The sequence below is a fragment of the Monodon monoceros genome, unplaced genomic scaffold (genome assembly GCF_005190385.1).
Source record: "Monodon monoceros isolate NGI ecotype Baffin Bay Population unplaced genomic scaffold, NGI_Narwhal_1 Super_Scaffold_2, whole genome shotgun sequence".
Classification (NCBI taxonomy): domain Eukaryota; kingdom Metazoa; phylum Chordata; class Mammalia; order Artiodactyla; family Monodontidae; genus Monodon; species Monodon monoceros.
This window is the reverse complement of record NW_021703776.1, coordinates 82,304,816-82,331,205: the sequence shown is the minus strand read 5'-3', so window position 1 is coordinate 82,331,205 and position 26,390 is coordinate 82,304,816. Positions and strand designations below refer to the sequence as shown.

At 40.1% G+C, this 26,390-nt stretch overlaps 1 protein-coding gene and 1 long non-coding RNA gene across 6 annotated transcripts in view; one reads left to right on the top strand and one right to left on the bottom strand.

Annotated features, from left to right (window-relative positions):
- The window catches only part of AHCYL2 (adenosylhomocysteinase like 2), a 172,627-nt gene that overhangs the window by 59,231 nt on the left and 87,006 nt on the right, over positions 1-26,390 (bottom strand). Inside the window, exon 3 of one of the 5 annotated variants that reach the window (XM_029233043.1) lies at positions 3,662-3,743. The exons of 3 other annotated variants lie outside the window; for them this stretch is intronic. In XM_029233043.1, coding sequence (XP_029088876.1) covers positions 3,662-3,718 — 57 coding nt within the window. In that variant the 5' untranslated portion in view covers positions 3,719-3,743. Of the gene's footprint in view, positions 1-3,661; positions 4,583-26,390 lie in introns of those variants that run through there. One more of the 5 variants, XM_029233042.1, reaches the window with a different exon arrangement.
- LOC114901324 lies at positions 1,019-24,606 on the top strand. The gene is made up of 2 exons (XR_003795106.1): positions 1,019-1,277; positions 23,083-24,606. It is a non-coding gene; the product is annotated as an uncharacterized LOC114901324 (long non-coding RNA).

Sequence of the window (26,390 nt, the reverse complement as noted above, 5' to 3'; positions counted from 1 at the left end):
TAACCAACCATTTTATCCTATCTATGGCTATGACCATGGAGGCATATTCATAGGCAGAAAAGAAAAGGTTATTTCAAAGGTCAGAGAATGGAATGAGGTGATCCTTTCTTTATACACAACACAGGATATAAAGAGAACTGGGTCTAATTCTGATTTCTACAATTTAAGGCTAAGAATAGATGGTTAACACATTAAGAAAAATAGGACTCATGGGGAGGATAGAAGATCTATTTACCCTACAGAAGAGCATGCCAAGAAATAACAAATTAATTCCTTTTCAAGTACAGAAAGTAGTACTACAAAGGATGGTGATCAGAGGTTCTTTTTTGTATCTCCATTTCTTAACATTTCTAGTACTTAACATCTGTAATCCTCATTTGTAAAATAGGAACAATAATACCTACTTTGTCTATCTCAAATGTGTGCTGAGAAAATACAATAATGTACGTGAGAAGGTTTTAGAGGCAACATAATGATACACAAATATAAAATATTAACATTTCTATTTTTTTAGGTCAAAAGTTCTTCACCTAGAGTCCATGGATGTCTAGATGCTCTGAAACAGAATGCAAAATGTTGTGTATGTGTATATTTTCCTAGGGAGAGGGTCCATAGTTTTCATCAGTTGCTCAAATGGGTCTTTGCTTTAAGTGTCAATCCTGACCCAGAGTTATAGTGAAGCTACCTCTACGGCCATTTACCAGATACCTTAAATGTTTTTGTCTCACTTCCAACTAGATATGGTTCAAGCATTCTTAGAGACATCTCTCCCTTCCAAGCCAAATCAGCTGCTGGAACAAATTCTTCATCTATAAAAGGGATTACTTCTAGCCGAAAGAAAATCGGGTAACCAGCTGGCTGGGTACTCAAGAAAGTGAATTAGATTTCCTATGGAAAAGTACCCAGTACTACAAAGAGCTTGAGTGGGAGGAGGAAATATTAAGATGTAGAAACTTAAGAAAAGGTTACTGCTGATCTCCATGCACATAAGAGGAGGTATTTTCACCTACCACTAGGGACTAAAGATTTCTCAGGGGAAGTGAGAATATATTAGTAAAGACAGTCTTTAAAAGGATGAGTTCCCCAACCTTTTAGCAGTAAAACTGCCTGAACAAAGCTAAGAAAATCTTTCACATGAAAATAGCTGGGGAGCAGAGGCTCTAGCAGAAGTTTTCCAGTGAATGATGGAATGTTAACTTGAAGCTCTACCTTGTCAATTCTCAAGACGGGTTCTTCAAACTTCGTCCTGGCTTATTTCCCTGCTGGGAGTCAGTGATGTGAGTACTGTCAACTGCTGTCTGTGGTCTTGAGTCCTATTCTCTGAGGGGTATGCCAGTCCCTTTTTGCTACTGATCATTAACAAGAAGGGAGGTATTATAATGCACCTTCTCTGCTAAATTTTCCCCCTGAAAGAAGGTTTGAGAGCCTTGTCATACTTCCTTTGGGGGCAAGGATAGTCTCAGTGGAAAATTCATTACATTAATATGTAAACTGGAACATGAGTTATTTGTTAAAGCTGTCTTAAATGGAAATTTTGACCCACTATTGGGAACTGGCTCCAGGGTTTCCTCTTGGGGATTAAAAGGCACTCTAACACTTTACAGGTAAAGTCTGGAAATCTATAGGCAACACACTAGAGGGTGCTCAGTGGCTCACTGCGGTGGCTAAGTGGATACTGGTGGCAGCCTAACGAAGCACTTTCAGACCAGGTCAGAACTTAACAACTATGTGGTATCTGAAAGAAAGCCTCAAGAGGTTAATCTTTGGCAAGGGAAAGATAACAGATGAAAAAACTGAGTAACTGAGGCCAGCCCCTCCCTACTTTTTCTCATTGTTCTTAAAAAAATCTACTGATCAAAGGTATTTTGCTGGTTTTTGAGAGAGAAGGGCCAGGAAATCGCTAAGTAAAAGAGGTGCCATATTGAAAACAAAGCAGAGCTGTGCTTTATTAAAGAACGTTTTTTAAAAGCTGGGAAGCCTTAGGTGGTATCGCTTGAGCAATGGTCACACTAACTCCTTCAGGACAGTTATCTTGTTCACTTAAATAAAAAGAAGGTGAGTAGGTAAAAGTCCAGTAGGAGCTCCTCTTGAGAGGATGTGCTCAGCAGATAAGACAGCGTCGAGATGTATTACTTACAAGAATAAGAGTTACTATCACACTTCCGTTGACTGAATTGACACACCAGTGTTCTGCGGAATTCTTCTGTAATATTCCTTTATAGAAGTACCAAAGGTTAATATCTTAATGTGAGCCCTCACCTAAGAAAACCAGAATTCCTGCTTCCCCTTCTTGTTATTAGTGAGTGCTGGAGATTCAAAAACAAACTTAGAAATCCAACTAGAATTGTTATTTCCATTAGTTCTAAAACACTGCATTATTTGAAATAAGCTTGTGGATGGGTAGGATTTCTTTTGATCAAATGTCTTAAAACTGAGCACAAGGTTCTGGAACAACATTAAGAACAAGAGGAATAACCGCAACAAAAATAATAATTGTTATGGGAGTTGAAACATGGGCTAGTCAGTTGGGCCTTTGTTAGGTCTACTGTATATCAGTCTCATTACTGATGGTTATTTCTCTAAGCCCATAATTCCATAAACACTGAAAAGAATTTGGAATATGTTGTATACAGTCTAACCGGTTTTCAACGGGGAAAAATATATACATTTAATATATATATTATATATGTGTGTGTGTGTATATATATATATATATATATATATTAAAAAACATAAGCAGTATATAGACTATAAGAAATCAGGCTAAACCTGGAAGAAAGCAGACAGGAACATAAGGATGGTTGCTGTTTTTAAATCAAAAGTTAAAATTGGATCTAAAATATTAGGTTTTATGTGCTAGTTCTTATCAACAAATTAAGTCCTTATTATAATTATATTAAAAATATCAGGCAATAAAGATATTTTGAAAAATAGTACCAAGGGAGCTATATAGGGACTTCCCTGGTGGTCCAGTGGATAAGACTCCACTCTTCCACTGTAGGGGGCACGGGTTCGATCCCTGGTTGGGGAACTAAGATCCCATGTGCCTTGCGGCATGGCCAAAAAATTTTTTTAATTAATTAATTAAAAAAGAGAGCTATATATTTCCTGCCTTTTAGAAACACACATATAAAGAATATTTGGGGAACTGTTTTGGCTGGTGGGAGAAAAATGGGCAGATAGGGGATAAATGTCTTAAGTCTTCTCAGGCTTGAGAGAGAGCACCATTTCTACAAGTTGTTTTTGTTTTTTTTCCCCTCACTATTCTTTTTCTTTACCCTCATGAGAAGTAAACTAAGCATTAGTTTGCAAATAGAATGCAAAGCAATCACAGTATAACACAATCCACGCAGTACACCGGCAGCAGTGGGGAAGCTCACCCCAGCCCAGACAACAGGCAATAAGCTGACCCTGGCCACGCAGCTCTCAGACCTTCCCAGCTCACTCATAGTTTAAAAAAAAATTTTTTTTTTAAGAAAAAAGAAAGGAAAGCTGCAAGGGTGACCCAGGACATAGGAATTAATCAGAAATTAGAGTAATAACTGTTTTCCCAATCACAGGTCTTGGTAGGGACTTTTCACAGCGATCCCTATCACCTGTCAGAAATGGCTGCCTCATTATCAAGAAACAGAAGGAAAAGCAAAGTGACCAAAGAACTCACCATCCACTCAGGCACGTGAAAAGCTGAGGTGCCCTCATTACCGTCCCCATTCTCCATAGTGCAGGCTTGAGTAATCTATGTCCTGAAGCAAAAGGGAAAGTGGTTTGGAAATGCCAGGGTTTTCTGAGTGCCCAAAAGCAGAACCAAACCTAGTGATTCAGAAGTTCACAATATCTAGCAGAAGCTGCATCCCCTTTCACAGAGGCTTCCTATTAAAATCAAGATCATTAGTCAACTGTCTGATAAATCCCCTACTGGCCAGCTGCAGATCTTCTGATTCAAAATCAGAGCCGATGCAAGGCTCTACACCCAGGCACTACACCCAGGCACCCAAGGTTCCTACAGGACACTCACTGTTCAATGCTACCCAGACAGTATCCCCACCTCCCCCGTGGGGACTTTCTGCAGCAACAGTCAGGCTTCCTCTTTTTCCAACCCCCCCCCCCATAAGGCACTTGTTAACTTTCTCCCGCCCCTGAGCACGCATCACTGGACGTACTGATACCAAGATCAATAAGGATTGAGGTCAAGGAGGCACACCCATTTCTTGAGAGTTGCTTGATTTGGATCTGCACAGTAAACAGGCGTTTCCCTGCGATCAAGAGTTCCTTATGGCTTTCAAGTTTAAACAGTTATGCGGAAGCTCCCCATCTGCTCACACCAGGGATCTGGCACCAAACTCAGGCATATCTCAAGTTAAATTCTTATTGCACAGGAGATTTGGATGGAGCCAGGGAAGATCTCTTGCAAAATCAGAACTTAGAAGCTCTGAAGAAAGTTCTAGGACCACAACTCCCTCTGCTGGCTCCCTGTGCTATGTACATGAAAGTCTAAGGGTCTTCAGCTACCAAAAGATAGGCGCCCACTGTAAATTACCTGCTTCCCTGAGGCTAGTCAGGAGCTACCACAACGTAGGTAGGTTTGGGGGAGCCAGGGTTTCCAATCAAGACTAGTGCTGTCTATTTTATACATAGTAGTTTGTGATTCTTAATCCCCTACCCCACTTTCCCTTTCCCCACTGGTAACCACTAGTTTGTTCTCTACGTCTGTGAGTCTACAAGGATATACTGTACAGCACAGGGAATATAGCCAATATTTTAAAATAACTTGCAATTGAGTATAATCTATAAAAATATTGAATCACTATGTTGTACACCTGAGACTAATATAATATTGCAAATCAACTAACTTCAATTATTTTTTTTTCGTCGTGCTGCATGGCTCGTGGGGTCTTAGCTCCCCGACCAGGGCCCCCAGCTGTGAGAACCAGAGTCCTAACCACTGGACCACAAGAGAGTTCCCTATACTTCAATTTTTTTAAAAAAGACTAATGCTGCCTCGAAGTCCCTATCCAGTGCTGTTTTTTACTCACAGGTCCGGTTTCAGAAAGAAACAGGATGCCAACACAGTAGTCTTATACACTATCACCTTAAGGGACCTCAGAAGCTGCTTCCTCCTTATGTCCCCATACCAGCTCCCTTCTCCTTATACACTTCAGAAGTTTGGAAATAAGACAAAACTAGAAAAAAGGTGACCCAATCTATTTACCTTCTTAATTAATTCCTAGAGTATATTATCCAATAAGAGTACCATAGATTTCAGGCACAAACGAAGCCCAACAAGATATGCCTGCTCTGGTCCCCTTCAAAACCAGGGCCTCCTTACAGTGTTAATTCCCATTGCAGAGGATAATTTCTCTGGAGCTGATAGTCATAATATTGTGATTGTGATTATAGGTTCATTGCCCTTTTGGGCTTTCGTCGGTTAAAGGAACGGTCCTTTGGATATGGAATGGAGGAGAGGAAGGTAACTTCTAGGGAAAGAGGTGTTATTGCAAGATGCCAGAAAGGGCAGAATTCAAATGACTGACCTGGAGGTCCGGACTGGAGAGAAAGGCAATTGAAAACAGAAGGGGACTGTTGGACCAGATGAATGCAGAGGTGTCAAAGGATTAGAGATCACAGGGCAGGTAGAGATCAGATGCAATAAGAAAAGAGAACAGCAGGGGTGGAAGTAAAGGAAGCTGTGGTCATAGAGGAGCTATGGAGTGAAGCAATTTGAGTGACAGCAAGGTACAGAAGGTCGATGAAATGCAGGAGAGATTTGCGGTCAGGGTTTCAATTTTGATAAAGCCCTCTGTAATCAGATTGTCAATTTCGATAAAGCTTCAGGTCTCAGCAGCCTCCAGTTATTGTCCTCTGTCTGGTCTTCCTTTTAATCCAAACTTCTTTTTTTTTTTTTTTTTGCGTTACGCGGGCCTCTCACTGTTGTGGCCTCTCCCGTTGCAGAGCACAGGCTCCGGACGCGCAGGCTCAGCGGCCATGGCTCACGGGCACAGCCGCTCCGCGGCATGTGGGATCTTCCCGGATCGGGGCACGAACCCGTGTCCCCTGCATCGGCAGGCGGACTCTCAACCATTGCGCCACCAGGGAAGCCCAATCCAAACTTCTTAATAAAATGAGAAGTTAACATTTGTTGCCTAAATTTCCAATGATGTATTTCATTTGACATTTTTTTTCTTTTGGCCACGCTGCGGCTTGCAGGATCTTAGTTCCCCAACTAGGCACTGAACCCTGGCTGCGGCAGTGAAAGTGGTGAGTCCTAACCACTGGACCGCCAGGGAATTTCATCTGGGCTTTAAATGCAACATATCTAAAATCAAAATGATTGCTCCATCTTTCCTTTCCCCCCACTCTTCAAACAATAGTTTCTTCTCCTTACTTTTGTACCACTGTTCCCTCGGTCATCCAAATATAAAAACCTCAGTCATCTTTGATTTCTCCCTTTTCCCTAGTTTCTAGAACAATCAGTTGCCAATTATTTTTGAGTCCTACGACACCAAGCATCTCATCTCTCCCTCCCTGTCCATTTTCATTGCCTCCTAAAAACCCTCTATAAATCCTTTCCAATAGGATCTTCCACTACTCATCCCTAAATATTCTGTATCCCCAGGTAAGCTGTATTACCTGTTATTTCCTGAATGTGAAGACTGTACAGCAGAGCATCTAAGAGCTCTGGTTTTGGAGTTAAACAGACCTGGGTTCATATCCTGGCTGTCATGTAATTAACCTTTCCAACCATCCAGTTTTATAATCTGTACAGTGGAAATAATAATAGCCATCTCACAGGATTGATGCAAGGATTTTAAAAGTTTGCATACACTGAGTACTTAATAAATGGTAGCTCTTACTTGTGTCACTGTTATGCCGTCTCCTTTCCCACCTCAATGCCTTTGCTCATGCCATTTTCTCAGATTGAAATGCATTCATTCTGCCTTCACTTCCATCATCTTCACATATTCAGATACTTCAAGGAATTCCCTGAAGGTCCAATGGTTAGGACTCTGTGCTTCCACTGCAGGCGGCACAGGTTCAATCCCTGGTTGAGGAACTAAGATCCCACATGCCACACACCATGGCCAAAAAAACACCCCAAAGACGAAAAACAAATTCTTCGAGGTTCGGCTCAAATGATTGTTCTGCCATGGAATCTAACCTAAAAAACAAAGGAATCTCCCTTTTCTCTAATACTGTTCCTTGGTCACATCACTATTTTCACCTTTCCTCATATTACAGTTACTGGTGTATGTGCTGTCCCTCATTAGTTCAGGCTCTTCGGGGGCTTTTGATTTGCCTATAGTGTCCGGCATATGGTAAGGGCTTAAGAAATTGTCAAATTTTGTATGCTGTACATATACCTTATAGTACTCTGGGGCAACTTGCATAACCAATGTGTTAAATACATTTATGTCCACTTTGTAGGATTTGGAACACTATTTTATACCTTTAGGGGCTTAGTTATACACTACTGACCAAAGCTATGACTTATTTGTGGTGAGTCCTTAGTAAGGTTTTAATCCTTAATTATAACATTATCTCTGAAAGAATATACAATCTGCTTTCCATTGCTTGATCTGCATCAACTGTAATCTATTATGATCTGCATCATAATGAAGCTTTTAGAAACAAATCAAGGCCAAAGGACTATTTCACTGCTAGAGTAGAGCCCAACCCTTAAAATATGTCAGTGATCAGCAAAGTACTAGGTTCTTGGTACTCCTGTTGATGTTTTCTGCACAATCTGTTATTAAATATATGGGGAGAGGAAGGGATAAATTAGGGGTTTGGGATTAGCAGATACAAACTACTATATATAAAATAGATAAAAACAAGGTCCTGCTGTATAGCACAGGGAACTATATTCAATATCCTGTAATAAACCATAATGTAAAAGAATATGAAAAAGAATATGTATATATGTGTGTAACTGAATCACTTTTCTGTACACCAGAAACTAACACAACATTGTAAATCAACTATACTTCAGTAAATAAATAAATAAATGGAAGGTGACTGCCCTCATGGTATTGCTAAAATGTGGAAGAAGATAACTTTTAAAGAAGACAGGGTTGGGAATAAAAGAATAAGCACAAGTAAAATATATCACTTTAGCTAAACTAAATGTCATTTTAGTTGTGACTTTTTTTAGAACAGGTTTTACCTAAAATATCCTTCATTTGAAAACTGAAGCCTTATTATACCTTTCTGTAATGACTCTGAAACAAAAATAAAACAGTAGCTATTACAATTGAGAACTGAAGGTCTATTAACTGAGTGGGACTGCACAAGGCACAGGGTATAGGTGTAGGTACTAGTTATAAAGTTGTTTTCATTCTAATTTAATTTTACCATAATGTGCCTTAGAAGATACACCTATAGCAGGAGCAGGAGTGAGACCCCTGCGTATGATTATCTATAATAATCACCCTGAACATTTAGGAGTTTGCAACTTCAAAAGGATACACAAACGGCACCTGCTCCTGCAGCCCTCAAGCTTTACAAAAATTGATCAAGTATGTGAATAGCTCAAAAGAATCTCATTTTCACTCCAAGAAGAAGATGGACTTGAAGTTTTATGTGCCAGTGGTGTTCCTACCAGTGGTGATTTGATACTAGTATCATCATTAAATTAATGAGGGCAAGCCAGATGACTTGCCAGAGTGAATATATGCTTGGGGCTGGAGGGGAAAGGACAAGAAGTTAATATTTCCAGGGGCCAAAGTCAAAAAGAACAAGAAGTAATTACAATGTGATGAAGAAGTAACTACAATGGCAGAAAAGTTTTAAACAGGAGGCAATAAATCTGGAGCCTAGAGAGTCATAAGGCACAGGGCAAAGAATACAAGAATGTGACCCTGTCCTCTATTCCTGGCTTGGCCCTAATGGTTTTATTAGACTTTAGCAAGTCACCTAAGTACTCCCTTCTTCAGTTTCCTTATTATAAAATAAGGGGGAGGTGAGTAAGAGGGCACTGTGGAAGGTTAGAACTGGTTCCTTCCAGTTCTGACATTCGGTATTTCTAATCCATCTGGTTTCTCTGAGGCCATAAGAGAAAGCAATAACTACTCCTTAGTCACCTAAGTTACAGCTTATTGTAGAGGCTAAGGTTTCTAACCAGCAGAGTTCAGAGTTCCATCTGGTCAATTATGAGGTTGGCTGAAATTGCTAGACTTTAAATCTCCTTTGCCCCTTCAAACCTGAAATGCCCACGCTACCTGAGCAACCGGAGTTAAGTCCTACTACCGCCCCCCGCCCACCAACTTAAATGTTAGGCATCCTATCTCTCAGTTCCTCAGTGATCTTAAGACTCACATCCCACAGGTATTTTATATTCCACATGGAGGCATCATCATTACTGGTAAAGACTACAGGCTTTAAGAGTTAGATAGGCTTGGGTTTAAGGCTAGCTCCATTACTTACTAGCTGTGTATCTTTTGGTAACCTATATAACTTTTTTGAGCCTTTGCTTCCTCATCTGTAAAACAGGATAATAAAACCCTCCTCAGATTAAGGTTATAAAGATTAAAAAATACATATAATACATAGAAAGCACTTAGCACAGTGCCAGGGAACTATTTTGTCCAAAACTAGACATAGCAGAGTAGTACCAGATGGGTTTGAATCTTGATTCATCACTTACCAACTGTGTAACCTTAGACAAATTATTTATCCTCCTTGTGCCTCAGTTTTCTCATCTTTAAAATGGGGACATTAAGAATATCTACCTTATGGGATTGCTGAGAAGATAAAATAAATTAACATATATAAAGCACTTAGAACAGTGCCTGCAACTTATCAGTGCTATGTAACATTTACTATTATTATTAATAAATATAACATGTACATCCCCCAACACACCCAAATTCATCTTTTCTTCTTATACATGGTGAATTCATTCAATTGAACCACAAATATTTATTGGGTGCCTATCATGTGCCAGGCAGCATAGAAAGAGTCCCTGCATTCATTGTGCAGGAGAGAGAGAGGCAATTCAATAATTACTAAAAATAAAGTGTGAAAAATGATAAGGTAAGTACAGACTGCTATGGGAGTATATGGCAAGGGTACCAATCATGTGTACTGGGAGTGTCACATCAGAGAAGCTCCATTTAAGCTGAAAGGTAATGGATAAGTAGGGGGTACCTGGTGTGCATTTGGTGGGGAGGGGGAATGAGAAGAGTATTCCAAATAGGAGGAAGAATATGTTCTCCGCATTATCTCTTGCAATCTGTCCTATCGTCTTCACACCAGCTGTCTAAAGCCTGACCATCATCCTATCCATCTAAATCAGTGCTTCTTAAACTTGAATGTGTCTACAAATTATTTGGAGATCTTGTTAACATTCTGATTCTGATTTAGTAAGTCTGGAATAGGTCCCAAGATTCTACATTTTTAACAGCTCTCAGATGATGGCAATACTGCTGAGACTACACTTTGACAGGGCCTAGACTCCATGCCTGTAATAACCTACTTCAGTTCATTAAATTAACTTATTTATATGTGATTATCATCTGCACAATTATTTTACACACCACTTCCTTGTTCATAATGCCTCAACAGCTCCCCATTGTCTTCGAAATAAAATCCAAACTCCTCGGCATGACACACAAGACCCTTCATGATAGCCTCCGTGTCTCTCCTGAGCCTCACTCAGCTCTCTGAGTTCCCCCAGATCCCCACTCTGAACACATATACTCTAACTTCCTTCAGTACATATTTCCAGCTCCAGGTCTAGGTTAAGAATCAATTCTAGGGAATTCCCTGGCAGTCCAGGGGTTAGGGCTCTGCGCTCTCACTGCTGAGGGCCGGCGACCTAAGATTCCACAAGCCGCATGGGGAGGCGAAAAAAAACATCAATTCTATGATTTACTGAATAATAACCCAGACTGATCTCTATTATAGCACATATCAGTGCCGATTGTATAACTGAACATTTATCTGTTTACACAGCAGAACTGTAAGAAATTTGAGGGCAGATATTATGTCTCATTCCTGTATTCCAAGCACATAGCAAACAACCAATGAATATGCACTGAATTTTTAAAAAATGACTTAATCAAAGAACAGCTACCTCAGAGTAAAGCCCCAAATGAATAAAATATACCACAGGCACCTGAAGGGTAAAAGGAAAGAAAAGGGACTCAGGTATGAGTAAGTATTGACAAAACCATAAAAAGAAACCGCATCATAACAAAATCATGCCTAGTATCCCTAAATGTGCCTCCTTGCCACTGACGAATCCAGTCACTGTTACAATTAAGCAATACAGAGACTATAGTACACTAAAGCAGGCACCAAGCCACCTTTCCCACTCCCTGTTAAGTCCTCTAGAATCTGGGAGCGGAATGTGGACTTGAATCCTCAATCTCCCTGACACAGCTAATAGCGCTCCACTTAGGTCAGAGTTCAATTTGCTGCATAGTTAGCACCCCTAGCTAAAACTGGCCTCAAAAAGCAATCAAGCTTAAACTTGAAAGCTTCTTCTTAAACATGAAAACAACTAGAGTAAGAGCGGACAAGGATTTGCATTCAGGGCCCTCAATTTTATCACAGAGTGGGAAGTAGGGGAAGGGTAGGAAGGATGCAGGATGAAATAATGAAGCATAATGCCATTAAATAAATGTGGAATGTAGACTTCTCACTACATTATTTTTTATAATAAACTTTAAATTCAGGCATAATGTATCTACAGAAAAAGTACGTAAGTCAGAAAGTTACAGTTCGATAAAATTTCAAAAGTCAACATACCTATGTAACCACTACCCAGATAAGGAAATAGAACTTTATTAGCACCCTAGAGTCTTCCCTCATGACCCCTCTCAGTCATTACCTTCACTCCTCCTTAAAGGTAACCTCTGATTCCTATCACTATTTATCAATTTTGCCTATATTTAAACCTGATGTAAATACCATAAAAGATGCATTCTTAAGAGCGTGATTTTTTCCTGCTCAATGTTTCTAAGAATTATCCAAGTTCATTGATTTAGCAGTAGTTCATTTATTTGTATTGCCTGAAAGTACCCCATTGCATGACTATTCATAATTTATTGAATCCATTCTCCTGTTGAAAGTTGGTTTCAGTTTGGGGGCCTTAAATAATAATATTGCTGTGTATGTTCTTGTCTATGTCATGTGGTACCCATATGAAAATATTTCTGTAGGATATAGGTGCGTAAGAGTAGAATTGCTGGGTTATAGGGTATGCATATGTTTGGCTAGGTAGATAATGTCAAGCAATTTTCCAAAGTGTTGGTACCATTTTATACTCCTACCAGCAGGATATCAATGTTCCAGTTGCTTCATATCCTTGTTAGTGCTTAGTATTGTCGGTCTTTTTACATTTTAGGCATTCCAGGTAATGGTGTCACATTGTGATTTTAATCTGCATCTCACCACCACAACTACCATCATGACCACAACCTGAGCACATTTTTTTATGGCCTTTATTTTGTAGAGGTACATTTCCTCTATAGCCACTTCGTTGAGAGTTTTTTTTTTACCACGAATGGATGTTGAATCTTGCCAAATGCTTTTTCTGCATCTACTTAGATGATCGCATGATATTTAGCCTTCATTTTGTTAATCACATTGATTGATTTGCAGATACTGAACCATCCTTGCCTCTCTGCAATAAATCCCACCTGATCATGGTATATGATCCTTTTTATGTATTGTTAAATTTGGCTTGCTAATATTTTGTTGAGGTTGTTGAGGATTTTTGTACCTATGTTGATCAGGAATATTGGCCTGTAACATTTTGTGTGTGTGTGTGAAAAAATATAAGATTTGCCATTTTAAAGTGTACAATTCAGTGGCAATAATTGCATTGTTGTGCAACCATCACCACCATCCATCCCTGGGACTCTTTCATTATCCCAAACTGAAACTCTATACCCATTAAACAATAACTCCTCATTCCCTTTCTCCCCCAGCCCCTGATAACCACTATTCTACTTTCTTTCTCTTTGAATTTGACTAGGTACCTCATATAAGTGGAATCATACAATATTTGTCCTTTTGTCTGATTTCACTTAGTATGTTTTTAAGGTCTATCCATATTATAGCATGTATCAGAATTACATTCCTTTTTAGGGCTCAATAATATTCCATTGTATGTATACAGTACATTTTGTTTATCTATTATTCTTCCATCGATGGACATTTGGGTTGTTTCCACCTTTCGGTTATTGTGAATAGTGCTGCTACAAACATAGGTGTACAAATATCTGTTCGAGGCCCTACTTTCAATTCTTTTGGGTATATACCCAGAAGTGGAATTGATGGATCATATGGTAATTTCTGTTTAATTTTTAATTTATATTTATTTATTTATTTGGCTGCGTCTGGTCTTCATTGTGGCACACAGGATCTTCGATGCGGCATGCAGGATTCTTCTTTGCTCTTTGTTGTGGCACTTGGGCTTCTCTCTAGTTGTGGCGCGTGGGCTCCAGGGCGCTTGAGCTCAGTAGTTGTGCGTGGGCTTAGTTGCCCTGTGGTATATGGGATCTTAGTTCCCCAACCAGGGATTGAAGCTACATCCCCTGCATTGGAAGGCAGATTCTTAACCACTACAAGTGGTTAAGTCCCCTGTTTAATTTTTTGAGTATCAACCATACTATTTTCTACAGAAGCCACACCATTTTACATTCCATCAGCAATGCACAAGGGTTCCAACTTGGAGAAGTTGGAACTCTTGTGCACTGCCAAGAATATTTTTATGCTTATTGGCCATTTGGATATCCTCTTATGTGAAGTGGCCTTTCAAGTATTCTGCCTATTTTTCTTTCAGGTTTTCAGTCTTTCCCTCATGAGTCTGTTTTAAGTCATTTACAGATTCTGATTATGAGTCTTTTGCAAACATCTTCCACTCTGTGGCTTCCATTCCTACTGTTTTCTTTTTTTTCAATCTTTGTTTTGAAATAATTATAGACTTAGAAAGAAATTTGTAAAAATAGTGCAGAGAGCTCCCATATACACTCCACTCAAGATCCTCTAATGTTAACAACTTGTAAAATGAGGGTAATTATCAAAACTAATAAATTAACGTTGGTAACAATCCTATTAACTAAATTATAGACTTTATTTGGATTTCAAAAGTTTCTCCAAATGTCCTTTTTTAGTTCTAGGACCCAACCCAGGATCCCACATTACATTCAGTTGTCATGTCTCCTTAGTCTCCTCCAATCTGTGATAATTCCTCAGTCTTTCATGACCTTGACAATAGTAGTTGACTGAATCCTGAAATAAAGCTATGCATTAATTGGACTTAAAACAAAACAAAACATATGCTCATCTTTTCTGATTAAATTTTTAGTCTCCACCCCAGTTTTACTGCGATATAATTGACATACAATATTGTATTAGTATAAGGTATACAACATAATGTTTTATTTTATTTTTTGGGGTTTTTAAAAACTTTTTAAAATATTTATTTATTTAATTTACTTATTTTTGTCTACGTTGGGTCTTCGTTGCTGCGCGGGGGCTTTCTCTAGTTGTGGTGAGCAGGGGCTACCCTTCCTTGCGGTGCTCGGGCTTCTCATTGCGGTGGCTTCTCTTGTTGCAGAGCATGGGCTCTAGGCACACAGGCTTCAGTAGTTGTGGCACGCGGGCTCAGTAGTTGAGGTTTGCAGGTTCTAGAGCACAGGCTCAGTAGTTGTGGCGCCCAGGCTTAGCTGCTCCGCGGCATGTGAGATCTTCCCAGACAAGGGCTCGAGCCCATGTCCCCTGCACCGGCAGGCAGATTCTTAACCACTGCGCCACCAGGGAAGTCCCAAAATAATGTTTTGATATATGTATATACTGCAAAATGATTGCTATTGTAAGTTTAGTTTACACCTGTCACCCCACATAGTTACAGATAGCTTTTCTTGTGATGTTATCTGCTCATCTCTTTTGGTTACTTTTTAATAGAATGGAGATACCAATTTTATATAGTAATAAAGTTTAAACAATTTTAAAGATCAGCTAATTCGAGTTCCTTATTTTAAGGATAAAGAAGTAAAGAACTAGAAATATTACTTATCCAAAGTCTTACAGTACTCCTTTTCCCCAGTGATTTTATTTGGAAGGTGATATATTTTTGTTTGTGACTTTTAATAGATTTTTGGGGTGCTTTAAGTGCCTTAAGTGTTTGGAGACCCTCTCTTCTTAACATGAACCAAGTGGCTCTATTTCCATTAAGAGATCAACAGGGCCTAAATGGCTCCTGAATTGTTGCTCATTTTCTAATTTTTCTGGAATGAAGATGTATTGCTCTTATAAAAATAGAAATAAAGAAGAGAAATGTGTGGTAGACAGAATAATGCCCTCCCCCAAGATGTCCACATCCTAATCTCCAAAGCCTGTGAATACATAGCATGGGTGAGGCTGCAGATGGAAGTAAGGTTGCTAATTGGTTGACCTTGAGATAGGGAGATTATCCTGAATTATCCAAGTGGGCCCAATATAATCAAAAGGTTCCTTATACTTGGAAGAGGGAGGCAGAAGAATGAGAGCCAGAGAGATATTTAAAGATGCTATAATGCTGGCTTTGAGAATGGAGGAAGGGGCCACAAGCCAAGGAATCCTGGCTGCTTCTAGAAGCTGGAAAACGCAAGGAAGTAGATTCTCCTCTAGAGCCTCTAGATGGAATATAGCCCTGCTGACATTTTGATTTTAGTCCACTGAGACCCATTTTGGACTTCTGACTTCTAGAATTATAATTAAATATATTTATATTATATTTAAGCCATAGAAAATTAATACTGGAAGGCTCTGAAATTTTAAGGGGGAGAGGGAGAGATTAGCTGTTTGGTCTTAAATATATCATTTTCAACTAACTACCCATGAATGCTCAGTTTGGCTAGCAATATTTTCATAACTTTTTAAATTCTGCACATTAAAATGACTAACATTTTAAAAAGTGCTTGGGAATAAGATTCCATTTTTACCAAATCCTTATTTTGTATAAGAACACTGTCAATGAGAGACAGTGTTAAGATGTGACTGGAGAGGTAGGCAGGGACTGACTGATGACGTAGGGTTTACAGGTCACAGAAAAGTTTTAATTTTATTCTAAGAATGATAGGAGGCTACTAGGGATTTATGTTTTTAAAAGATCACCATGGCTGTGTAAAAAGAGAAAAGCTGAATGAACATGAATGGAAATGAGAAGAATAGTTAGAAGGTCATTAAAACATATGAAAGATGATGGTAGCCTGGACGATGATGACAGTAGTGAATGGATTTAAGACATATAGGTTGGTGGTTGACTCAACTGGACTTGGTAACAGACAATGTGAAAGGTAAGGAAGATGTCAAGAATAGCCAACAGGTTTCTGGCTCAAGCAACTGGTTAAGTAGGGATGCCATTGTTAAAATGTGGAAGAATAGGGGAAAAATAGATGTGGCAAGAATATCAAGACTTCAACTTTGGCCATGTTAAGTTTGAATACAGAGTCTAGAGCTCAGAGGAAAGCCTAGGCTGGAAATATAAAATTGGGAGTTATGATTTCATCCGTTTCCATAATTTAAATCCCATGTATAGACAGATATATAAAACCATGGGAATGGATAAAAATTGCCTAGAGAGGAGAAAAAAGCAAACAAACAAACAGAATTCAAGTCTGAGCCCTGATCTATGATGTACCATACAGGATAGAAGAAGAAAAGCCAGCAACTGAAATTTAAGAAGCAGCCGCCAGAAAAGTAAGGGGAAAAATCCAAAGCGAATGGTGTCACTGAAATCAAGAAAGGAGATTCTTTGAAGAAGGAAAGTATGGTCAGGTATTTCAAATACCTGCTGAGAAGTTTAATAAGATGACAGCTGAAAATGGTTTGTAGGACTTGGCAACATGGAGGTTTTGATGACTTGAGGGAGTAATGGAGGTGAAAGCAGGATTAGGGAAAACGGAAGAATGACTGGGAAGTTAAGGAGAGATGGTTTGAATAGACAAGTCTTTTGGAAAATTGGGCTGTGAAGCAGAACAGAGATATGTTAATAACTAAAGAGGGATTACAAGTCAAAGGAAGTTTTGTGTGTGTGTGTGTCTGTGTGTGATTTTGTTCACAAGATGTTTACTAAAGCTTGACTGAACTCTGAAAGGAATGACCCAACACAGGGGGAGGATAAAAATGCGTGTGTCTGTGTGTGTGCGTTTAGAAGTGTAAATAAAGTAAAGAGAGGGGTAAATAGGGTTGCCAGATAAAATTCAGGACATCCAGTTATATTTGAATTTCAGATAAACAACAAATAATTTTTCAGCATAAATGTGTCCCAAATATTGCATGGGACATGCTTATACTGAAAACTATTTGTGGTTATCTGAATTTCAAATTTAACTGTGCAATGTGTTGTTGTTTTTGCCAAGTTTAACAACCTTAGGGATAAATCAAGAAGAAAAGTCTCAGAAGAAAAGAGGGAATGGGATCCAGGGCACAAGTACTTCTTCCTCTGTTATAGAAAGAAAAAAGAAAAATAGATGTAGCAAATTTACAGATGATGGTAATAAGATGAGGGAATTCACATCTAAGAGGTTCCTGCCCTCCAACAATGAGTCATGACATAACATCAATTAAGGGAGGTGTTTGGGGGGCTAGTTCCCTGGTGGTCTAGTGGTTTGGATTCCGTGCTTTCACTGCCATGGCCCGGGTTTGGGAAACTAAGATCCCGCAAGCTGCGCAGCATGGCCAAAATTAAAAAAAAAAAAAAAGGTAGATGGGGAGGAACAGCTGTAGGAGAACTGAAAAGCATTAAGAGACAATTGTTTTATAGTAATTTAAAAACAGACAACTTGGGACTTCCCTGGTGGTCCAGTGGTAAAGAATCCACCTTCAACGCAGGGGATGTGGGTTCGATCCCTGGTCAGGGAACTAAGATCCCACACGCCGCGGGGCAACTGAGCTCGTGCGCCTCAACGAGAGAGCCCAGGTGCCACAAACTACAGAGCCCATGTACCCTGGAGCCTGTGCGCCACAACTAGAGAGAGAAAACCCACATGCCACAACTAGAGATAAGCCTACGCGCCACACCGCAACTACAGAGAAACCCGAGCAGACTGCACGCTGTAAGAAAAAAGATCCCGCTTGCCTCAACAAAGATCCCGTGTGCTGCAGCCAAAACAAAATAAATAAGAAAGACAAATAAATAAAATAAATAAATATTTTAAAATAAATAAACAGGGCTTCCCTGGTGGCGCAGTGGTTGAGTCCGCCTGCCAATGCAGGGGACACAGGTTTGAGCCCTGGTCCGGGAAGATCCCACATGCCGCGAAGCAACTGGGCGCATCACCACAACTACTGAGCCTGCGCTCTACAGCCCGTGAGCCACAACTACTGCAGCCCGTGCACCTAGAGCCCATGCTCCGTAATGAGAAGCCAACGCAATGAGAAGCGCCACAAGTAGAGAAAGCCCGTGTACAGCCACAAAGACCCAACACAGCGAAAAATAAAGTAAATAAATTTATCAAAATAAATAAATAAATCCACTGAAAATCTACATTTGGAAAATTAAAAAAAAAAAACAGACAACTAGCAGCCACTGAAAGTTTCTAAGTAGGGCAGTAATATCTCTGCAGAATGATATGATAAAAATATGCTAAAGTAAGATGCATTCAAGGGAGAATGTGGCTGAAAGAAATGAGAGCAACTTTAAGGTCAACTTGAAGATGGTTAAAGTCTGTATTTCCAGATTACTATTACATGAATGAAAAAGAAAGGAAACATTTGAGAAATTACATAAAGGAAGAACTAGCAAGATCTAGACAAAGATCTGAATCCAGAGTTGAAGGAGAGAGATGTTCTTATAATATATATGTATATGAGAAGCCATGTTCAACATAGTACATTCAAATTCTACGCACTCAGCAACTTACATCATTACCGCTTTTTTGTTTGTGATAATAACCATTATGATTATTTTTCCCTACCTGACAATTTACTGCCAAAAAGTTCTAATTGCTTTCCAAAATTCTTTCATCTTTTCACTTTTTCCTATGAAAGCCAAACAGGGAATATTCTGATGAGTTTCAAAGCAAAATCAATCAAGCATAATTATGATTAGGAAACAGATCTTTTTACATCCAAGGTCAGGATATAATATATTTAAGAGATTCCTTATAAGAAGCAAGAATTGTCCTAGAATCTGAACATTAAAGAAAACCTACTATGTGGATTGCCCCCCACCATCCTCCATATAACAAATAAATTACTGTCTAGCAGCCAGTTTTTGAAAGTTGTGTTGATGACTGAGCTAATGTCTGTAAGATACTTTAATGTCATTGAAGTAAAGAATATAAAAAATACAGTAGATTCTCACTATTCACGGTAGTTATATTCGAATAAAGTCACGACAAACACTGAATTAGCCAACACTGAAGCATTGGTCCTATGGGAAATACAGGGTTAGGCTCCTATGAGTCTCTGATCACATTTTTGTCAAATGATCAACAGATAACCTTGTTTTATATGTTTCTGTTTAAAGACACCTTACTTAACATATGTTGTTGATTCATTAACACTGAACTCACAGCCAACAGCACTATAACTCATGGCTGCATGAAGCTTATCTAATGTACATTTTTCTCTATAAAACATATCACAGCCTTTTTTGTGCTTAGGAACACTAGACAGCACTTTAGCACTACATTTGGGGGACATTTTAAACAGTGAAATCACCAAGAAAAAGCACAAAAATAAGTGGCACTAAGTAGATCATGTAAAGCAGGGGTCCCCAGCCCCTGGGCCACAGACAGGTACTGGTCCGTGGCCTGTTAGGAATCGGGCTGCACAGCAGGAGGTGAGCGGCGGGCAAGCGAGCGAAGCTCCATCTGTATTTACAGCCTCTCCCCATCGCTCGCCTTACCACCTGAGCTCCGCCTGTCAGCATTATGGTGAGTTGTGTAATTATTTCATTGTATATTGTAATAATAATAGAAATAAAGTGCACAATAAATGTAATGCATGCACCTGAGTTATCCTGAAACCCTCCCCCTGCCTCCCTGGTCCACGGAAGAATTGTCTTCCACGAAACCAGTCCCTGGTGCCAAAAAGGCCGGGGACCACTGATGTAAATCAGGCCAAGTGTTTGAGACCAGGCTTATTTTGCAAACAAATTAGTCTTAATTTGGTTATATTTGGTAGAAATGAGGGTAATTTTAGAGAGAAAAAAATGTTTCAATGAATGTTAAATCCCAGTTTTGATAATGGAGGTCTGTATTTACTAAGACTCAGGTCCTTCCTTGCTGTTATATTAATGTAAACTTTAATTGAATTATTAAAGGACACTTTCTAAGTTTGTTACTGCAGCTTATCTCAGTAATCTATCTTTGGATGAAGATCAGATGCCCCAAGACCTGCAATCAGGGGATTATGCGTACTGGAAAAGACATAATTTAAAGGACTATCTCCAACCTGGACGAAAGGACCCTTATCAGGTACTCTTAACTAGCTCATGCACAGTGAAACTGAAAGGAATTGACTCTTGGATTAATTTCACTCACAAAGGGCCCTGCTTGGTCTCTGCACTGGACTGGCCTATAGAGAGGACAGCTGACCTCAAAATCACCTTAAAACAATGCTCAAACAGAGGAGAAACTACACTCATATCAGGGCTAGAAGACGACATCAGGAGTAGACAGCTTGCCCAAGATTCTCGACCTGACTCGTATGATCATTTATAATGTCTTCTTGACTTCTTGGATCTCTGCATATGAATCAAATGTTTTTCTATCATAGGCATGATCCTATACTAGTTTTAAAAATCAATCCAGGGGCTTCCCTGGTGGCGCAGTAGTTGGGAGTCCGCCTGCCGATGCAGGGGTCACAGGTTCGTGCCCCGGTCCGCGAGGATCCCACGTGCTGAGGAGCGGCTGGGCCCGTGAGCCATGGCCGCTGAGCCTGTGCGTCCGGAGCCTGTGCTCCGCAACGGGAGAGGCCACAGCAGTGAGAGGCCCGCATACCGCAAAAAAAAAATTGAAAAAGAAAAAAAAAATCAATCCAACTGTTGATTTTGTGGCCAATTACCTGTGTCTAGTACTTCTGGGTTACCGGATGGATTTCTCCACTCCAAGGCTCTAATTGGTTGGCTCTTAGGAAATTTGTTTATTTATTTTTGTTTCTTTTTAAAAATTAATTAATTTTTATTTTTGGCTGTGTTGGGTCTTTGCTGCGCGCAGGCTTTCTCTAGTTGTGGCGAGCGGGGGCTACTCTTCGTTGTAGTGCATGGGCTTCTCATTGCAGGGGCTTCTCTTGTTGCAGAGCACAGGCTCTAGGTACGCAGGCTTCAGTAGATGTGGCATGCCGGCTCAGTAGTTGTGGCTCATGGGCTCTAGACTGCAGGCTCAATAGTTGTGGCACACAGGCTTAGTTGCTCCACTGCATGTGGGATCTTCCCGGACCAGGGATCTTCCTGGACCAGGGATCGAACCCGTGTCCCTTGTATTGGCAGGCGGATTCTTAACCACTGTGCCACCAGGGAAGTCCCAGGAAATTTATTTTAAAAGAAAAATTATAGTCATGTTCAGGCCACTATTGATATTACTAGATGGAATCCCCTCACCCGGCCAAGAGTAATGGCTGCTCTGACCCTGGCCATAAATATGAATTTTCCTCTATTACTCAAGTTCAGAGCAACAAGCAAAATTTCAGCCAAGGAATAAAACCTCCCACAATTATGGGATGGATTTATGTAGTTAACACCAAACTATGGTAATTTAAATTTAAATGCCCCTCTATGTTGAGAACAATTAAATCATATTAAGGATAATCAGTCTAGCAACATTAGGAAATTAAGCTGGGTGCCTTATGGACAGTGCCAACATATAATTTCCCTTAAAGATAAGGATTGGTACAGAACACACTAAGTCAGACAACCTGGACATACTGGGCCACACCTAATGGAAGTTCTTGGCTTCTTACTTATGACTTTACTAATACTCCTAGCTACTTTAGTTGTATTTTGCCTGTTTTACAAAATTATTGTTTCTTACATTACCAGTGTGTGACTGAGCCTCTGAGAAAATGATGATATATAGTTCCATATAAGATCAATGATTGTAATAGTGTAACTCTAGATATGGGAAGAAGCAACAAGAGGGACTATTTTTCTGGACCACAAGAGACTAGTAAGACAGGTGGTCCACAGACTTTTTGCTACTTACAAGGCCTAGTCCAGTAATAGCACATTGAGTGGTCTATCAGCAAAATCTTCGCCCGACCTGGGAATGAGCATTCCTAGTACTGTGGGACAAAATGGTCATGAAGTGCCCCAAAACCATGGTCGAATTTATGACCATGAAGGGGCCCTGCAGACTGGAAACTGGCACTTGCCATCTACCTCTACAAAGATTAAATCATGTGCTGCTACAGCTGCTGAACTTACAGCACCCTCTGAAAGGAGCTCAGGGTGGAGATAAGGAATGAGGCACTCTGTGCTCTGGGAAAAACTGACAGAGCAGGCCTTCAGATAGATTCTTTCAGGAGAAGATTTTATGAGCTCAAGTTCTTGCATTTTCCCATATCTAGAAAAGCAGTGAAATCATTAACAGTGACATCTGCTTTAACATTGAGGAGGGAAATGCATTTGAAAGTCAAAATGGAGTAATGATGGTAAAACTAGGTGACCATTGTGGATGTGATTTCAGATGCATTCATTCCTGTATTGCTGCAAACTTGAATTTTCTGAGCTATGTCAGACTCCATGAGGATTTTTAAATTTCCCTATATTCTTCAATGAGATTTTGATTAAAGACTTGAGAGGATTACACCTGGATCAAGGTTGAACAGAGGCCTTTCCAGCCAAAATGGAAAAAGCATCAGAAGTGAAAAAAACCCTTCTTAAGGACATTATTAAGAAAACTCTCACCGAGCTATGAAAAAACTCATCTAAAATGGGACAAGGTCTTTCCAGCTGCTCTCCTCTGTATACTGGTGGCCCCTAGAAGCGGGCTAGGATTGAACCCTTATGAAATCATACAGAGGAGACCACTCTTAGCTCCTAAGAGTAAAAAGAGGAACATTTCTAACACAGGAGGTAAAATTTAAACGGTATGTTCAACAGACTGGACAATTCTGAACCGCTACATGTGAGTTTGTGTTCCACAGGTCTGCCCCTCACCTGACATCCATTCAAAGCAGGAGACCAGGTGCTGCTGAAAGTGTGAAAAAGAGCAATGACCTGAGCAACAGCTTGAAGAAAAATGGAAGGGATCCTATGAGGTTCTTCTTACTACTCACGCCTCTCTAAAACTGGATGGAGTATAACCGTGGGTACATCATACCAGAGTAAGAAGATTACCAGAGACTGACCAACCAAGCCTGCCTACAGCCAGCAAGTGTACTCCCGAGAAGCAGACATCTCACCCTTTGGGAAACTTTAAGTATTTGTTCCAACAAGTGGAATGAAAGTTCTGTTTTCTTCTTTCTCATACCTTCTACCTATAGATTCATATGCTGATTCTTTCGATAATTCTAACTGCTAGATATGTGGTCGGCTTCCTATTTCTGGGTCTTCAGGATTGCCTTGATGGTTTTTCCCCATACAGGGAATGGTTTGAAAACAATTGGCTAAAACAAGTCTCTCTGAAGTGCTGGTTCTAGACTGGGCTTCAGACTTATGCTCCTGAATTCCTAAAGAAATGAGATCTATTCCTTCTACTAAAGTTCTAGTTATCACTCCTCTTATCTCTAACTGGTTTTGCTGCACCAAAATGGTAGAACAAGGGATTGAGATCTTAATCATGTAAGACTCGAATCCAGGACTTGGAACTCAAATATTTCTAATTCGTTATCTATTCCCCCAAATTTAGGCAGGACTACGCCCTATCTCAGCAGGAAGTAGTTAGCATGTTTATCGCCCCATTCCCTAAAAGATTTTGGGAAAGATAAAACCGAAGTGGGGATTAAAACTGAGTCCCCTTAAAACCGAGCTCCTCTGCTGAGTTTATGATTAACATCCCTATCCAAAATGATTATTCCTTCCTTGTCCAACACCTGTTCTCCTCAAGATTGGGGAGTTTCAAAGAAAAGGGGAGATTGATACAGAGCAGGGCTCTGTGGGGCTCCAGGGCACAAAGCCTTTCTGTGTCCCCCATTTCTTTGATCACAGGAAATAGCCTTCATTTAGCCTCCATGACCTTCCCCAACTTCCAACTGGCAGATTCAAGCAGTTGTTAATTAGGGGAGGGAGGGGGATGCAAGACAATGGAGAAACAAACAGTCAAGAGAAACAATAGTGCAGCCTTGGGGCAAGGTCCTGGTTCCCCGTCAATGGATACACACAAAGATATTTTTGAGCTGTTTTGCAGATACTGAAACCCCCTCCAGGTGGGAGAAGTTGATGATCAACGATTAATGATGGTATATGCTGCCCACAAACACCTAGACCCCAGACCACATGGAACCTGAAGGTTGATGATGCTGACTCCTACTTACCTCACCACCAATCCATCAGAAGAATGCAAGCCCATTACTGCCTTGATCCTTATCACCTACCCATGACCACTAGTCCTGTCTATAAGACCTCTCCCTATTTCCCAGGGAGAGGGGCACCGTTCTTAGGGCATTAGCCTGCGCTGTTTCTTCTTTGTCTGGCAAAGAATAAAGCTACTCTTTCTTTCTCTTCCAAAACTCTGTCTCTGTATCTCATTTTGGCATCGGTGTACAGAGACCCAATATTTTGGCATCAAACCCTTCCAGAAAAACCACAACTTAAAAACTGAATAAAACAGAAGGACAAACCTTTAGGATTAGAGGTAGAGTCTACTCAGGAGTTATAAATTTTGTTGAAATAATTAGTAGACAGTAATGGGGCCTGCTGTTCTAAAAATAATAAGACTCTCCTTTAATTCTAATTCAGATAGGTAACTGACAAGGAGAGAAAGAAAAAAATCTACATGACCTTCATGGTGGAAATCCCAAACCTATCAGGAAACAGGGCAGCCAGTGCAATCTGAAAGCCCAGAGATCCAGTGATTGAGACCTGATTCTGAGCCGTTCTGCTTTTTTTTTTCTCTCTTTTTTTGTCAAGAAAATAGAGGCATGGGCATTCATAAAGAGATCCTTGCTAAGGGATTTATGCAACAAAGTAATCTTAGGAGAAAACTGGTTCTAAATTCTGATAGTCAACAACTCTACTCAACTACTTATCTACTTGTCCCACAGTTCAGTGTAGAATCCGGGGAACTTAGTCTCTTTATAGGAAAATGTACACTGACCCACCCATTCAATGAGGCCCTTTAATTCAAGAAACTGAAACCTACCTCTCTGACTAACCAGTGCAACAGAGGGCCATTTTCTTAAGGTAGTCATCAAAATTATCAAGGATATTCCGATTGTGGGATAACAAGACCATGTTAGCTCTCAAAAGAGTGATTTGAAGGTCATCATTGTGCTACCCAACACAGGGCAAAAAGAGAGCATGACATTTTTCCAGGTGCAACCTAACTTTGGGAGGACTAGATTCTCTATGGTAAAAATTTTTACTTTTGTCAAAATATTTGGGAAATCTCTAAACTGACTACTGTTTAGAACTCCCAGATCATCTATTATGGTGACTAACATATCCCTAGTACTTACAATGAGACTTGCTTCAAACGTATTACTTACTGAGAGAGTGAAATGAAGTAATACACAGCACATACACCCAAGGAGGAATGTCTAGGGATGGTGGTACTCTGTTTATAAAATCCTGGGTATCAAGTTAAAACACAGACAGACAAAGAATAAAGTTCTTCCTAGATTCAAAAAAAAAGTCAGCTCAAGAGCTCACTCTTAAGGAAAGAAAGGGAAAGCAGAAGAACTATAGCTGAACACAAATAAATACAGAATGTGTGTGCAAACTAAATTCAATTAGCAATTACCATTCTAAGGTAACCTGAAGAAAATGACAAAGAACACAATCAAGATTGTAAGTGCGGGGCTTCCCTGGTGGCGCAGTGGTTGAGAGGCTGCCTGCCGATGCAGGGGACACGGGTTCGTGCCCCGGTCCGGGAAGATCCCACATGCCGCGGAGCAGCTAGGTCCGTGAGCCATGGCCGCTGAGCCTGCGCGTCCGGAGCCTGTGCTCCGCGATGGGAGAGGCCACAACAGTGAGAGGCCCGTGTACCGCAAAAAAAAAAAAAAAAAAAAACATTGTAAGTGTGTAAGTGTGTGGAGTTGTATAAAACATTTTATACACAACCCAAGTTCATCCTTTAGGTCTCAGCTCAAATGTCACCTCTTCAAGGCCTTCCCTGATCATCCTATCTGGCCCTGCCCCTATCACTCTGAACCACTGCCTTATTTTATTTTCTTCAGTTATCACTATCTGAAATTACTTTTTTTTTTTCCCCTCCCCATTCTGGAATTTAAGCTTTAAGAGGGCAGGGACCTTATCTGTATTGTTCACCTAGCATAATATCTGATACATACAG